General features: G+C 40.3%; 1 protein-coding gene across 4 annotated transcripts in view; it reads left to right on the top strand.

The window, feature by feature from the left end:
• The window catches only part of cdc42bpab (CDC42 binding protein kinase alpha (DMPK-like) b), a 254,069-nt gene that overhangs the window by 85,757 nt on the left and 150,504 nt on the right, over positions 1-17,808 (top strand). For all 4 annotated transcript variants that reach the window (XM_061886127.1, XM_061886128.1, XM_061886130.1 and 1 more), the window contains exon 2: positions 5,266-5,357. In XM_061886127.1, the coding sequence (XP_061742111.1) occupies positions 5,266-5,357 (92 nt within the window). The remainder of the gene's footprint in view (positions 1-5,265; positions 5,358-17,808) is intronic.

Genomic DNA, 17,808 nt, shown 5'->3' on the forward strand with positions numbered 1-17,808 from the left:
TAAAGGCTAGAGTATACAAATGAGTTTTAAGATGGGACTTAAATTCTTCTACCGAGGTTGCATCGCTAACTGTTACCGAGAGGGCATTCCATAGTACTGGGGCCCAAATACAAAACGCTCTATAGCCCGCAGACTTTTTTTTGTCTCTGGGAATCACTAATAAGCCGGAAATTTTTGAGTTCTTTGAATGCTCCATGACACCAAAACATTTTGGACAATTCCATGCTCCCAACCTTGTGGGAATAGTTTGGAGCGGGCCCCTTTCTCTTCCAACATGACTGTGCACCAGTTCACAAAGCAAGGTCCATAAAGACATGGATGACAGAGTCTGCTGTGGATGAACTTGACTGGCCTGCACAGAGTCCTGACCTGAACCCGATAGAACACCTTTGGGATGAATTAGAACGGAGATTGACAGCCAGGCCTTCTCGACCAACATCAGCGTGTGACCTCATCAATGTGCTTTTGGAAGAATGACGGAAAATTCCTATGAACACACTCTGCAACCTTGTGGACAGCCTTCCCAGAAGAGTTGAAGCTGTAATAGCTGCAAAAGGTGGACCCACATCATATTGAACGCTACGGGTTAGGAATGGGATGGCACTTCAAGTTCATATGTGAGTCAAGGCAGGTGGCCAAAAACTTTTGGCAATACAGGGTACATCTCGATATATTTTCCGGTGAAAGTATACATACACAGATATAACATTTTAAGTGAGATTCGCTGAAATTGAAGTGAATGACAGCTGTTCTGTAAAAAGTCAGACAATCAGTTGTAAGCATGGTTATGGAATTTCTACAGACATTTCTAGACTAGATGCATCTCATTGGGTGTTTGCACGTGTTTTGAAGAGGACTTGCGGGCTCTCAGTTTCACATGTGCTGGATTAGGAGAGCCCCCGAGTCAGCATCAAGCGACTCATCATGTCTCCCTTCTCCGAGCTCCGTCCCGTTCTTCTCGGCCCTCAATTTTTTCATTTTCCCTCTGACTTTGGGGTGGGGGGACGGTTCGATGCCATGTGTGCCCCCCAGTGGACATGCTTACTCAGTCAGTTCGGCTTGAAATAAGCATCCTACGACCCGGAGGTGTCTAAACCTTTTGATCGGGTGGAGCGCATTGGGCTAAAATAAAGTGAAGTGAAGTGAATTAAATTTATATAGCGCTTTTCTCAAGTGACTCAAAGCGCTTTACATAGTGACACCCAATATCTAAGTTACATTTAAACCAGTGTGGGTGGCACTGGGAGCAGGTGGGTAAAGTGTCTTGCCCAAGGACACAACGGCAGTAACTGGGATGGCACAAGTGGGAATCGAACCTGCAACCCTCAAGTTGCTGACACGGCCACTCTACCAACCGAGCTATGCCGCCCCATAATAATAAAAAATAATTTGTCCCAAGGCCGAAAGCCGACTTCATGCAAAGGAACTATATCCCACAAATATATTTGTGTACATATTATGATAATAATGGCTGCGATGAGGTGGCGACTTGCCCAGGGTGTACCCCGCCTTCCGCCCGATTGTAGCTGAGATAGGCGCCAGCGACCCCAAAAGGGAATAAGCGGTAGAAATGGATGGATATTATGATAATATAATGGATAAACAATGAATAATTATTCATAATTATTGAATTTCAAGCACTCTTCATTCTCTAGCAGGTGACTTTTCAAACGATGCTACACATTAGCAGTAATGCTGCTTTTTGTGGCAACGCTTTTGCCGCATACTTGACAAATTACGGCTGCTGTTTTTCTTGGGATTTAATTCTTCCTTTCATTTGTTACCAGATTCGCACCTTCTTTCTCTCGTATTACCACTCGCACCACAGCTAACGTTACCCACGCCGCTACTCCTCTGCTCCGCAAGAGAGGTAGCATATGTGACGTATGTAAGAAGGTGCGCTTGTTTGACGTCTCTGTGAGAAGGAGAGACAAGAAGGGCTGAGAAACGCCTGTAGTGTAATGCCCGCAGCTAAAAGCAACTGCGTGAGAACGTATACTCGAATATTACGATATAGTCATTTTCTATATCGCACAGAGACAAACCCGCGACATATCGAGTATATCGATATATCGCCCAGCCCTAGTACGGTGGGTGGTGCACTATGTAGTACGGAGTGTAGTACAGTGTGTATTCCGCGTGTAGTACAATGTGTTGTACAATATGTAGCACAGTGTATAGCACGACATGTAGCACAATGTGTAGTACAGTGTGTAGTACACTGTGTGGTATGCTGTGTAGTGCGATGTGTGGTACAGTGTGTGGTACGGCGTGCAGTAAGGTGTGTCGCTCAGTGTGCAGCAGTCCCATTACGTCACCCCCACTTTATGAGTGAGCACTTAATGAGCTAATGTGTTTGTTTCATTTCACCAGGCGTTTCCCCACCTTTTTTGAAGGTGTGAAAATGTCATTTACTTGTGGATCTGTAAAGCGGTGGCACACACCCACACCCACACACAAGTGTAGTGGGGTGTGGACAAATGGCAAACTTGTCATATTGCATATCAGCAGGTTAAATATTTAACCTTACAAAGTCCAACTAAAAAGTCCATCCGTATAATAATAATGATAATAATAATACATACAATTGGCAATTTCTGAAGAAATTGCAGGTGAATGCTCCAATGCTGAAGCTGAACTGAAATGCTGATGTAATGACTGAAATGTAGTATGAATCTTGAAATGCTAAAAGTTGGTATATAGCTGAAAGAGTTGCCATACTTGCAAGAGGGTACAAAGTATCAGAAGCCATGATTATGAGCGCTAAATATATGAAATAAGCTAAAACGATAGTATGCAAAATTAGCATGCTAACAGGGAAACCGCTAGCATACTTCAAAGATGGCGGCAAGTAAACAAAATCCATTGTTTTTGGATTACCAATCAATCCATCAATTTTTATTTATATAGCCCTAAATCCCAAGCGTCTCAAAGGGATGCACAAGCCACAACGACATCCTCAGTTTAGATCCCAAATCAGGGCAAGGAAAAACCCAACCCAGTGGGATGACGATGAGAAACCTTGGAGAGGATCGCAGATGTGGGTGGGTCTATTTAAAGGCTAGTGTGAAATTTGGTAGAGGAGGAATTATGGTGTGGGGTTGTTTATCAGGAGTTGGGCTTGGTTCCTTAGTTCCAGTGAAGGAACTTTGAATATCAATGAATAAATCAGTGTTTATTTATATAGCCCTAAATCACAAGTGTCTCAAAGGGCTGCACAAGCCACAACGACATCCTCGGTTCAGAGCCCACCCCCCTGTAGTGTAATGCCCCCCCACCCCACCCCCCAAGGGAGACTTGTTGCAATGGACGTCCAGTGGGTCTAACATAATACTGTGAAAGTCCAGTCCATAGTGGATCTAACATAATAGTGAGAGTCCAGTCCATGGTGAAGCCAGCAGGAGACCATCCCGAGTGGAGATGGGTCAGCAGCGCAAAGATGTCCCCAAACGATGCACAGACGAGCGGTCCACCCCAGGGTCCCGACTCTGTACAGCCAGCACTTCATTCATGGCCACCGGACCTGTGCCCCCACCCTCCAAAAGGGAAAGGGGGGCAGAGGAGAAAGGAAAAGAAACGACAAATCAACTGGTCTAAAAAGGGGGTCTATTTAAAGGCTAGAGTATACAAATGAGTTTTAAGATGGGACTTAAATGCTTCTACTGAGGTAGCATCTCTAACTGTTACATTCCAGAGTACTGGAGCCCGAATAGAAAACGCTCCATGGCCTGCAGACTTTTTTTTGGGCTCTGGGAATCACTAATAAGCCGAAGTTCAAAGTTAGCTATAAAGTTAGCAAACACAGTTTTAGCGTTCTAACATTAGCATAATGGCAAGAGAACAGCTAGCACCTTTCTGCGATAGCACTAAGTGACGAGATCCATGATTATTAGGTTAAGACGTACAAAATCAGCTAAAGTGCTAGCATGAAACGTTAGCTCGCTAACGTTAGAATGCAAATATTACCATGTTACCATGATGGCATGGCATCCTTTTAGGATGGCTCCAAATAATTAAATTAATGATTATTAGGTTAAAAACAACATAATTACTAAAGTGGTACCAAAAATAGTTAGCATTTTTAATGTTAACATGCTAACACTATCATGGAAAATTGGGAATTGTTTGAATTGCTCTCTACAAAGGAGGGAAATGGTGCGCGCGTGCGTAAAAAGATCGGATTTTCCCCCAAAAAAATCCGGATTGAACATCCCACCCTGCAGTGTGAGCGTAACCTACTCGGTGGCCTAGTGCAGGGGTCGGGAACCTTTTTGGCTGAGAGAGCCCTGAAAGCCAAATATTTTAAAATGCATTTCCGTGAGAGCCATATCATATTTTTTAACACTGAATAGAATAGAATACAATACAATAGAATAGACTTTATTGTCATTATATTTGCATATAACGAGATTAAAGACTCCAAATTAAGGTGCAGTTGTGGGAACAAATATGGGGTAAAATAACACAAGAGGTAATAAAGGAAAAACTAACAATTGAAATAAACAGACTACTATCTATTAAAAATAACAAGCAATCCTGTACAATATAAAAAACACTATAGAAATACAAAATATTGTACAATAAACAGAACAAGACAAGAGTACCGAAGTAATAATACAACTAAATGCGAGCATTTTTTAAGTAAGACCAACATTTTTAGACTATAATAAGTCTCTAATTCTTTTTTAATAACATTATTATTGCTTGAACAGGTGCGGTAGGAAATGGATGGATGGATTAAAGTGCATGAGAATGTTTTATATTTTGAACGTTATTTTTAAAATCGTGATCACCAGCGGAATTATTCATTACTTATCGTGTTAAGCAATGTCCGCTAAGGTTTATCTGAGAGCCAGATGCAGTCATCAAAAGAGCCACATCTGGCTCTAGAGCCATAGGTTCCCTACCTCTGCCCAAGTGGTTAGAGTGTCCGCCCTGCGATCGGTAGGTTGTGAGTTCAAACCACCAGCCGAATCATACCAAAGACATTACCTCTCTGTTTGGCACTCAGCATTAAGAATTGGAATTGGGGGTTAACTCACCAAAAATGATTCCTGGGCGCGGCCACCACTGCTGCCCACTGCTCCCCTCACCTCCCAGGGGGTGATCAAGGGTGATGGGTCAAATGCAGAAGACAAATTTCACCACACATTGTGTGTGTGTGTGTGTGTGTGACAATCATTGGCACTTTAACTTTACTTTAAAAGTCGCTACTTAAACTTCATCCATCCATCCATCCTGACCGTACCTTTTTCTTCTCCACAGCCAAACCCTTCACGTCCAAAGTGAAGCAGATGCGCCTGCACAAAGACGACTTTGAAATCCTCAAAGTGATTGGACGAGGAGCCTTCGGAGAGGTAATCTTCCCGTTTCTTTGTCTTAAAGTAGCAATAGAGAGTAAAAACAAGTTGACTTTATATGCTTATTTGTGTTTCATTGTATCTATTCATCCATCCATTTTCTACCGCTTTTTCCTTTCGGGATCGGGGGGGTGGGGGGTGGGGGGGTTGCTGGAGCCTATCTCAGCTGCATTCGGGCGGAAGGCGGGGTACACCCTGGACAAGTCGCCACCTCATCGCAGGGCCAACACACAACATTCTCACACTAGGGCCCATTTAGTGTTGCCAATCAACCTGTCTTTGGAGGCGGGAGGAAGCCGGAGTACCCGAAGCATGCATGTGATTTTTTTCGTCTAAAGTCGGAATTCTGTCTTTTTTAATCTCGGGGGGGGATTATCTTCCGTTTTTCCGTTTTTTTCCCCGACCCTAAGTCAAGATTCGTTTACTTGCCGATTCGTCCTTTGTAATCGAGACGTAGCTTATATTACGCCGTAGTTGATTGGTCGATATGTTCCTTGTGACCAATCAGGACATCTGTTATGAACGATGACGTTATTACTGCCATTTTCCAAATGTAAACGATGTCGGTTCTCGAGAGAAAGGACGCTTCACGAGTAAAAGAAATTGATAAACATGTCAAAAATAAGTTTTGGTGGGATTGGATGGAAAAGGAAATCACTGATACTGTTGGGAAGTTGGAAGTTACGACTTTATTCGGCGATTTTATTATGAAAATCGATCGTCCCGGAAAAGTTTTGTGCACGTGGTGTCATGATAATATTGACTATGGATCACGAGGTTTCAAGGCTTTGGAAGTACATGCGAAACGCCAAAAAACATATGAAACAACTTGAAGCAAGGAAAACAAACTTTTCACTAGCTGGTACTTTTGGATGTCAACCGAAAGTGAGCAAACCTTACGGACTTCATCCTTTGTTTACATCGACAACTGCCGTAGACATCGAGAGGAAAGATCCACCCAAACAACCCACTTCAGTTGCAGACAGGGTAGTTAATAATGAGGTAAGCTAAAAAATATTTGCTTGTGAAATACGCATGTTTGTTTTAAATATTAACCAATTATTGCTTCGCAAAATATAAATGGGTTTTTCTAAAAATAAAAAGCCACGTGAAACTATATTATGAAATTACAGAAATTCAAAGAGTCGCATTATTGATTCCATATAATGCTGTAATGTAATATTAAGTTCTTATGTAGTCTCTTGAAATAATATTGTCAGTGGTCTAACAATCTTGAAGGTAAATATTTTCACACTTGTTTCATGCAATATGTCAGTTTCAGTTCAGTTCAGTTCAGTTCAGTTTATTTTCAGTCTAACAAAAACATATTCAAACATAGATCACGATTCAAAAATGAATAACATGACTGAAACAGGCAGAAGCAAAAAAGCTTATATGCCCAACATCAATTTTTTTACATTCAATTAAGTTACCTTTTCTAATAATTCTGCAACACAAAAAGAAATATAGTCATTCAGCATCCACATTCAAGCTGCCCCCCAACAAACAATACAAAAATATGTACCTACACACATACACTTTTTTGCAAATAGATAAACATACATACCTTCTAAATACAACATTTAACCAAACAAACATAAATTTCTAGTTCACATAACTTTTTAAAATACATTGTGACATGTTCTTTTTTAAATTAAATACTGAGTCACTCATTTTTATTTCTTTACCAACAGAATTCCACAAATTAACACAGAGAACAGATAAACATCTACGTTTAACCACTAGTCTTGCTTTTGGTAAAATAAACTTAGATTCATCTCTTAGATTGTATTTGCTGGTCTGGTTTCCTCACATTATTATTATTATTTAATATTTTCAAATGTGAGTAAACAATACTAAACATGTTTAATTATTTTCATAAATTTATATCCTATTTTGGCGGAAAGAATGAAATGTTTACATTTGGTATTTTGTCATATTTATAAATAAACTTGTAGACAATTAGGCATATACATTAAAACTGTGAATTGTTATTGGTGGTTATGTATTTTACAATTAATGCTACTTTCTGATAGCATATATCATGTAATAGTATTAACTTTAAAATATATTTTGTATAATAATAAATCTTGGCAAACCTGTTACACCACTGATAATTTTTTTACCCCATATATACAATATAGGTTGGCAGTGAAATCCAAAAAAGAAGCTACAAAAGCAGAGACCATAAGGAAAATGCAGGCTGCTCAGAAATTTGCAGGGAAAGCTCATGTTAGGGCTCTCCGAACAAGTAAATGTGTGAAGGGAACTGAAGTAATATGGTAATACTGTAGATAATAACACTGATCAATGTGACACCTGTGGATGTGAAATGAACACAAGTATTTAGTGACTAAATACTGTTGGGACTGAACCATATACAGTGATTCATTAGGATAATTTGGGTATGTATGTCCTATTAATGATGTTTTCATGTGTTTAAAGGGGAACATTATCACCGAACCTATGCAAGCGTCAATATATACCTTGATGTTGCAGAAAAAAGACCATGTATTTTTTTCACCGATTTTCGAACTCTAAATGGGTGAATTTTGGCAAATTAAACGCCTTTCTGTTTATCGGTCTTTTAGCGATGACGTCAGAACATGACGTCACCGAGGTAACACACCCGCCATATTCATTTTCACATTACAAACACCGGGTCTCAGCTCTGTTATTTTCCGTTTTTTCGACTATTTTTTGGAACCTTGGAGACATCATGCCTAGTCAGTGTGTTGTCGGAGGGTGTAACAACACTAACAGGGAGAGATTCAAGTTGCACCACTGGCAAGAAATCTGCCGCCAGACCCCCATTGAATGTACCAAAGTGTCTTCACATTTAACCGGCGATGCTAAGACAGACATGGCACAGAGATGTATGGATAACCTGCAGATGCATTTGCAAGGTTTAAGTCAACAAAATCACATTGGTGAGTTTTGTTGATGTTGTTGACTTATGTGCTAATCAGACATATTTGGTCATGGCATGACTGCCAGCTAATCGATGCTAACATGCTACGCTAATCGATGCTAACATGCTATTTACGTTAGCTGTATGTACATTTGAAACTAGATACCCACATTTAATGCGAAACAAACACTTACCAACCAATGGATTTAAGTTGCTCCAGTGTCACAAGATTCGAAAGTCCTGATCGTTTGGTCTGCACATTTTACCGGCGATGCTAACAAGGCAGCCATGCTATGGACCACTTCATTAGGTACACCCACGCTATGGCCGAATAGCGTCAATAGCTATTCGCTCAATAGCTTCAATTTCTTCTTCAATTTCGTTTTCGCTATCTGCCTCCATACTCCGACCATCTGTTTCAATACTTGCTTAATCTGTTGAAACGCTTAAGCCGCTGAAATCCGAGTCTGAATCCGAGCTAATGTCGCTATATCTTGAAGTGGTAACCGCCATGTTGTTTGTATTGGCAGCCCTGTATGACGTCACAGGGAAATGGATAGTGGTTTCGAAGATAGCGAAAATAAGGCACTTTAAAGCTTTATTTAGGGTATTCCGGGTCTGGTAAAATTTGGAAAAAAACTTAAAAAATTCAACAAGCCACTGCGAACTGATTTTTATTGTTTTTAACCCTTTTGAAATTGTGATAATGTTCCCCTTTAAAGACTGAAATATTTTCTTCAAATGGTGCTGTCTTTGTTAATTTTAGCATGTTAAATTGGTGAAAAACAAGGAGCTTCAGGGGGCGTTGCCATCCTGGTCCCCCCACCAGGGCACCGCCCTGGACCTGGCTGGGGGGCCTTTGTCCCCCAGACCACCGGAAATTTTTTCAGTCTTTTTCACTGTGGTCAAATCACATGCCTGCCAAAGGGAACCCACGCAGTCACGGGGAGAACATGCAAATTGTATCCATTCAACCATGTGCAATTGTGTTCCCAATCTACAAAACGTGTAAAAATACAGTTTAGATATCACAAAATGCCACAAATTCAGTCTGCCATTTTGAATATTCCGCTCTGAATACCTTAAGTAATTTCTGTAGCGTCTACGTCACTGTAGTCACACTTCTGCACTCTGACCATATTATTAGAGCAGTCACACTGGAAATACACAAACACGTGAAAGAGATGTGCTGTTTATTATTCACAATCCTTATGTAAGACAAGAACACACATCCTTGACTTTTTTGTGCGTTCTAAAGTGTAAATACCGTATTTTCCGCACCATAAGGCGCACGGGATTATAAGGCGCACTGCCGATGAGCGGGTTTAGTCAGGTATATTTTCGTACAAAAGGCGCACCGGATTATTATTTAAATTTTTTCGAAATGGAAAACCCTTGCTTATGGTCTACATAACATGTATTGGTGGTTCTTTGGTCAAAATGTTGCATAGATAATGTTTTACACATCATCTTCAAGCCACTCTTTGACAGTCGCTTCCATATTATTATTTACGTGGCTCACTTTCGGCAGCGTGTTCTCCCCGTAGTGCAACAACAACAGAAATGTGTCCCCTTTGGAAAACCGTCCGACTGGAACTCTGATAACGAAAGGTCCTTGGGTGAATAATGTTAACTCACGACACCGGTATGTTTTAGCGCTTTCATGGTGAGTTTATTGACAGATATAAATAAGAACTTTACACTACTTTATATTAGAAATGGCAACAGTGGAGAATGAATGTCCCGTAACAAGAAGATAGAGATTAAGAAGAAGCTTATCGACTATGGTGTCGACATAGACTACAAAGGCGGACACGCTCAAATTTTCAGTACTTACGCAGATCCCAAATACAGATCAGGTAAGAAAAGTTGCTTTTGCATAACATTGCGAAACAAAAAGCCAGATAGTATGTCTTACCTTATACACACACACCATAATGGGAACAGCGTGGCGAAGTTGGGAGAGTGGCTGTGCCATCAACCTGAGGGTCCCTGGTTCAATCCCCACCTTCTACCATCCTAGTCACGTCCGTTGTGTCCTTGAGCAAGACACTTCACCCTTGCTCCTTATGGCTCGTGGTTAGCGCCTTGCATGGCAGCTCCCGTCATTAGTGTGTGTTCTATATTCTCAATGGAACATAACGTTTTGGTATTGTTTACTTGAGTAATATCGCAGTCTACATGTATCTCTTGTGTGTGACTGCCATCATATTGTAGTCTACACGTATCTCTTATGTGTGACTGCCATCTACTGGTCACACTTATCATTTCACCATGTACCAAATAAAATATAGCTTCGAGGTCGGTAAGGACAACCAAAATTATTCCGTACTTTAAGCGCACTGTCGAAGTTTGAGAAAATGAAAAGATTTCAAGTGTGCCTTATAGTCCGGACAATACGGTAATCTTCTAAAAGTTGATTCAACAGATGGAGGAGCCTCTCATTACACTCTCTAAAAACATCCAGAAAGCATAAAAAATTCTCCATTTATATGTTGTGACCTGAAAATTATCCGAATATGAGTAATATTGTTATTATAAGCTGTGCATTGTTAGCAGTGAGGTAATGCTAGCTTACGCTGCTCTTGACACACTGATCCGGCGGCTGCTTCTGCTTGATCTCAAACTTTTTAAAGGTAAATTTCTAGATAATAATTAATGCATCTCTCACATGCTAGTAGAATAATTTGGCCATGGGTTGACATAAAAGACACAAAAAGAAGCTAGTTTTGGCAACTTTTGTTAAACCTTTTGTGAGAATTGTGATCGAATCTTCATCTAAACAGAATTATGTGAGCATCCAGTCGGTCGGCATCTCAGCAAGAGTGAAAATATTACAGTAAGTGTTTTTTTAAATTATATTTTATTATGGTTAGTTTTGGAAATGTCCGATAATGGCTTTTTTGCCGATATATGATATTGTCCAACTCTTAATTACCTATTTCGATATCAACCGATACTGATATATACAGTCGTCGAATTAACACATTATTATGCCTAATTTTGTTGTGATGCCTAATTTTGTTGTGATGCCCCGCTCAATGCATTAAACAATGTAACAAGGTTTTCCAAAATAAATCAACTCAAGTTATGGAAAAAAATGCCAACAGGGCACTGCCATAAAGTGCATTATTTTTTGTAACATGCCTCAAAACAGCAGCTTTGAATTTGGGACATGCTCTCCCCGAGAGAGCATTTGGAGGTCGTGGTGGGCGGGGTTGAGGTGTGGGGGGTGTATATTGTAGCGTTCCGGAAGAGTTAGTGCTGCAAGGGATTCTGAATATTTGTTCTGTTGTGTTTATGTTGTGTTACGGTGCGGATGTTCTCCCTAAAATGTGTTTGTAGTTCTTGTTTGGTGTGGGTTCACAGTGTGGCGCATATTGTAACAGTGTTAAAGTTGTTTATATGGCCCCCCTCAGTGTGACCTGTATTTCTTGCATTCACTTGTGTGTGTGTGTGTGTGTGTGTGTGTGTGTGTGTGTGTGTGTGTGTGTGTGTGAAAAGGCATAAATATTATGTGACTGGGCTGGCACGCAAAGGCAGTGCCTTATAGGTTTATTGGCGCTCTGTTCTTTTCCCTATGTCCGTGTACACAGCGGCGTTTTAAAAAGTTATGCATTTTTACTTTTTGAAACAGATACTGATAATTTCCAATAATACATTTTAAAGCTTTTATCGGCCGATAATATCGGCAGTCTGATATTATCAGACATCTATACTTAGTTTGTATGTTTAGCACCTAGCAATACCGCTAATACTTCAGTATCAAAATAAAGCTACACCCGTTTAGCAAACTTATTGCTCATCTTCTTTGTGTTCGAGCTCAAAACTATAAGGTAAGGTAATCGTCGCTGGCTCTCACAAACTCTGCTTGACTTGCATTGTTGTTGATGGGTAAGGGATCTATAGTGGTTTTTCATTCATTCTCTTCTCAAAATGGCTTGAGAATAAGCGGTAGAAATGGATGGATGGATGGATCTCTGAGATTAATACTAATTTGATCACATCTATTTCCTCGGAAACTTTGTTAGTCATATTGTAAATCAGATATATATGATTCAATATAGAGGCAACTTATTTTCCATTTTACCAGTAATTTAAACGCTCAACATCGCCTTGTAACAATCATCACTGCTTAGAACCTGCAACATGGTGAAAACAGGTGTCTGGGGTCAGTCTGAAGCCTCTTTTCTTCATGTGTCAAAATCCAGTTTGTGGGTTTTGTCTACCTGTCTGCTTTGACAGAACACATGTCAAAATCTAGAACTCGTTCCTTGAGGCAGAGGTTTTTGTAAGACGATACCAAGACGATACTTAGCGGTAAAAGGACTAACCTTGTTATTCCTTAATACCTTGATAGCTGAGATACAAGAAACAGAAAGCCGTGAGAGGGTCTTGCTTTCTTGACGCATTCCAGTCGCAATGAGCTGCATTGGTCTGCTGCTTGAGCATGACTCCACTTGCACCTCCAACAAAACATGTCAGTTTTCCATTCAGAGCCAAGCCGTTGCAAATATATAGCAGTGATGTAGGTGAGTGTTCTACATGCATACAGAGATGGTGGAAGTTTTCATGTTGGAAGGACAAGCTTCTGTTAATATGCTTACAAAACAGTAGGGTTTGCGTGGTATGGACCAAAACTGATACCGCGATATTTTTAGTCCGAACGCGCTATATAACAGTATCATAAAAAACATGCAAAGTGCTTCAGGTTGCCACCGAGAAGGAACTATTTCTTGCAGGTTTAGTGCCAGTCTGTGTAACATTTATTTGGTCTGTCATTCTTATTTAAGTGTGGAAATGAATACATTGTATGCAGTGGTTATTTTTTGAAAAATTATTGGATCAAATAATTGTTTTAAATCAGCACATTTGCTATATTTTGTTATTTATTTTAGTTATGTGTGTTGTCCAGGGGCGCTCACACTTTTTCTGCAGGTGAGCTACTTTTCAATTGACCAAGTCGAGGAGATCTACCTCATTCCTATTTATAATTTATATTTATTTATTTATGAAAGAGACATTTTTGTTAACAAGTTAATGGTGTTTAATGATAATACAAGCATGTTTAACACACATAGATTCCTTTCTTTCATGAAGACAAGAATATCATTTGGTGTATTTGATTCTGAGGACTTGCATTGATTGGAATTAGACAGTGGTGCTGATAACGTCCGCATTTTCAAATGGAGGAAAAAAAAAGTCCTCCTTTCTGTCCAATACCACATGAAAGTGGTTGGATTTGGCATCTCATTTGTCCAACTTGCATACTCGTTTTTAAACACTTTGTTATGAGAGTAGCATATGTGTGTGTGGCCCTTTAATGTCTGGCAGCAGGTGAGTGACGTCAGTGAGTGTGCGGGTGGGCAAGCAAGTGAGAAAGCGGTCGCTGAGGGCGGGGGAGAAATACATTGGCATCAAACTCCGTAGCTTGCTAGCTTGTGCACGCTAGCTTTCTGAGACTCTTATTTTGTTAGCACAGGCAGGATGAAACAGGTCTTTTATGGTGAAGACAGGAACTGTGCAGTCGGTCTTTAGAGTTTTGACAGTAGGTAAGGAGTCTCTAGAAATAAAATGTGTTTCTCTGCGTCCGCCCTGTTAGTGATTTTTTTCTTAAATATGAGCTCGCAGCAGCCAGCGTCATCTCACAAGATCCTCGGATGCCGAGAATGTCAAACAACTGACGAAAGTGAAGTCTTGGTATGATTGATGATTGCTCATTTTTATGTCTATTTTTTAATGCCTGGCTTGAGATCGACTGACACACCCTCCGAGATCGACCAGTCGATCGCGATCGACGTAATGCCCACCCCTGGTGTAGTCCCTACCTGTTGTTTTCATTCAGAATGGACGTAGGTTCAAAAAGAAAAGATGAACGCGGCGAAGGACTGCAATGCGTTTGAAAAAGATTTTTTAAAACTGCCATACTATCGCGGTAACTTTTCCTGGTTTACCTACAATTTCTTTGATCTCTGCAGCACTTGTCTAGTTTCTCTTCTCACGCCACGCATGAAAGCGACAGCGAGACGGCGCAACCAAACTTGAAATTTGGCACTGTAACACGATTGGCTGTTTAACGTGACCACTTCCTGTTTTGCAGACTCACCGTGCTTCATTCGTTTCCGTATTAATCTATCAAACGTGTTATCAAACACATTTTATATCGATAGCGATGACGTGTCTATCGCGATGTTTATTGACATCGTTTTATCAGCCCAGCCCTAGCTGTAATCTGCGTGAAGGAGTCCTTAACTGTTTTCATTTAAATGTTCACAGTATTTCATGGTTGCTCACCAGGAAACCTGACAATATATTAAATCCATAAAGTGCTGTATGCTCCCTTACAAGTCATACAGATATGAAAGGTATGAAAGGTTGTACGGTATGCCGGTATTACTATAGTACCGCGATATTAATGAATCATTTTCGGTACTAAATTGCCTCTGAAAAATACTGGTCAAAATGTAAACAAACTCCATTGGTGGATCTACACCTAACATCCAATCCAATTCATTTTATTTGTAGAGCACATTTAAACAACATAAATGTTTCCAAAGTGCTACACAACAATATTAAAAGCAATATTCAAATAGTACCCTTAGCCTCACCAATTACTGAATAAAAGATAAAAACAATATAAAAATAAATATGATTAAAAACCAGTGAAATAATACCAAGAACTGTAGCGTATCTAGTCAATACAACTCTGATTACGTCGATATTATAACATCTTTCGTTTTTTTTTAAAAATGTACAGTTGTGCTCATAAGTTTACATACCCTGGGAGAATGCATGCTTTCTTTTTTGGCCATTCTTCAGAATATGAATGATGATGAACACAAAAACCTTTCTTCCACTCATGTTTAATGGTTGTGTGAAGCTATTTATTGGCAAACAACTGTGTTTACTCTTTTCAAATCAAAATGACAAAAGAAAGTACCCAAATGACCCTGATCAAAAGATTACATACCCCAGTGACTTAGATCTGATAACATGCACAAAAGTTGACACAAACAGGTATAATGGCTAATCAAGGTTCCAATCCTCACCTGTGATCTGTTTTGTTTGTAATTAATGTGTGTATATACAATGAATTGATTAACATGGACCCCGACTTAAACAAGTTGAAAAACTTATTCGGGTGTTACCATTTAGTGGTCAATTGTACGGAATATGTACTGAACTGTGCAATCTACTAATAAAAGTATCAATCAATCAATATAAAAGGTCTGTGAGCTTCTGGGCTTCTGACAGACCATTGCATCATTCATCCACTGCTGCAAAGATGTTTCTGGATTCTGAGTCATGGGAAGGCAAAATAATTGTCAAAGGATCTGCATACAACAGGAAAGGGGTATAAAAAGATATCCAAGGAAGGATTTATTTTTTGTTAGACTCAGGAAATACGTCCTTGGACACATTAGGACTTTGACTATGACCAATGTATGATCCTGTAACTACTTGGTATCGGATTGATACCCAAATTTTTGGTATCCTCCCAAACTAATGTAAAGTATCAAACAACAGAAGAATACGTGATTATCACATTTTTAACAGAAGTGTAGATAGAACATGTTAAGGGAGAAAGTAAGCAGATATTTACAGTAAATGAACAAGTAGATTGATAATTAATTTTCGACCACTTGTCCTTTATATTGTTGACAAAATAATCAAATGATAAATGACACAATATGTTACTGCATACGTCAGCAGCTAAATTAGGAGCCTTTGTTTGCTTGCTTACTAATTAAAGACAAGTTGTCTAATATTTTCAGTATTTTATTTAAGGATAAACTTGCAATAATAAACCGGGGGTTGATATAGCTCAGTTGGTAGAGTGGCCGTGCCGGCATATTGAGGGTTCCAGGTTCGATCCCCGCTTCCGCCATCGTAGTCACTGCCGTTGTGTCCTTGAGCAAGACACTTTACCCACCTGTTCCCACTGCCACCCAGACTGGTTTAAATGTAACTTAGATATTGGGTTTTATCAATCAATCAATCAATCAATGTTTACTTATATAGCCCTAAATCACTAGTGTCTCAAAGGGCTGCACAACCACAACACAAACCACTACGACATCCTCGGTATGCCCACATAAGGGCAAGGAAAACTCACACCCAGTGGGACGTCTGTGACAATGATGACTATGAGAACCTTGGAGAGGACGAAAGAAATGGATGTCGAGCGGGTCTAACATGATACTGTGAAAGTTCAATCCATAATGGATCCAACACAGTCGTAAGAGTCCAGTCCAAAGCAGATCCAACACAGCAGCAAGAGTCCCGTTCACAGCAGAGCCAGCAGGAAAACATCCCAAGCGGAGGCGGATTAGCAGCGCAGGGATGTCCCAAGCCGATACACAGGCAAGCAGTCCATCCTGGGTCCCGACTCTGGACGAGCGGTCCATCCTGGGTCCCGACTCTGGACGAGCGGTCCATCCTGGGTCCCGATTCTGGACAGTATCCATGGCCATCCATGGCCACCAGATCGGACCGGACCCCCTCCAAAAGGGAGAGTGGGACATAGGAGAAAAAGAAAAACGGCAGATCAACTGGTCTAAAAAGGGTGTCTATTTAAAGGCTAGAGTATACAAATGAGTATGTAAAAGCTACTATGTAAAAGCGCTTTGAGTCACTAGAGAAAAGCGCTTTATAAATATAGTTCACAAATCACATATGTTTAATATACCGTAAGATTATTTTGTTAAAATAAAACCAATAATGCAAATTTTTTGTGGTCCACCTTTATTTAAAAAAATACCCAAAAGTATGGAAATAATTTTGGTGCCGGTACCTGTACCAAAATATTGGTATCGGGACAACACCAGGAAGGATATAAAAAATCTAGAGTCGGAGAAGCCAGCAAAAAGGGAGATTGATGGCCGGAAATACATTTGGACACACCTGCCAGTATGTAGCTCCAGTACCCACACAATACACTAATGTCCTCACTTCAGCTTCTGCAGCCTCGGCTGGAATGTGCATGTGTGAGTCGTGTGTGTGTGTGTTTCGGCCTTTTGTTCAGGTTTGTCCTGGGACTAGTGTAAAGGTGCAACCTAGTGGTAGCATTCCGCTGTCAGCTTATCCAGAGTGACATCAAAGCCATGGCCATTATTCCATCATGCACTATTTAATCACCTTAGTGAAAGACTTTTTGAAGTCAGCAGAACAATTAAGAGGAATCCAGACAAATATGCACACCATTTTGAACAATGCACCCCCCCCCCCACACACACACCCGTTACCAGCTAACTTGAAGTCATTGACCTTCCCTCAGTCCTGTCACACGGGTTATCAACGTCACGGGCGGGCCCGAGGGTCTCCGTGTTGACTTTGAACCAGAAGCACGATAAACCACCGTGGTCGCTCAAACTTGGGGGTAGTTTCGGCAAGGCATGTTTATTTATAGAGCACAACTTGTACACAGGGCGGGTCAAAGTGCTTTGCAGAAAAGTACAAGTAGAACATAATCATGATTCAAATCAAATAGTGTGTTCAGGAGTTCCTGATCTGTCTGACCTCATGGGCCACACTTTT

This window comes from Nerophis ophidion, linkage group LG24, assembly GCF_033978795.1.
Source record: "Nerophis ophidion isolate RoL-2023_Sa linkage group LG24, RoL_Noph_v1.0, whole genome shotgun sequence".
NCBI lineage: Eukaryota > Metazoa > Chordata > Actinopteri > Syngnathiformes > Syngnathidae > Nerophis > Nerophis ophidion.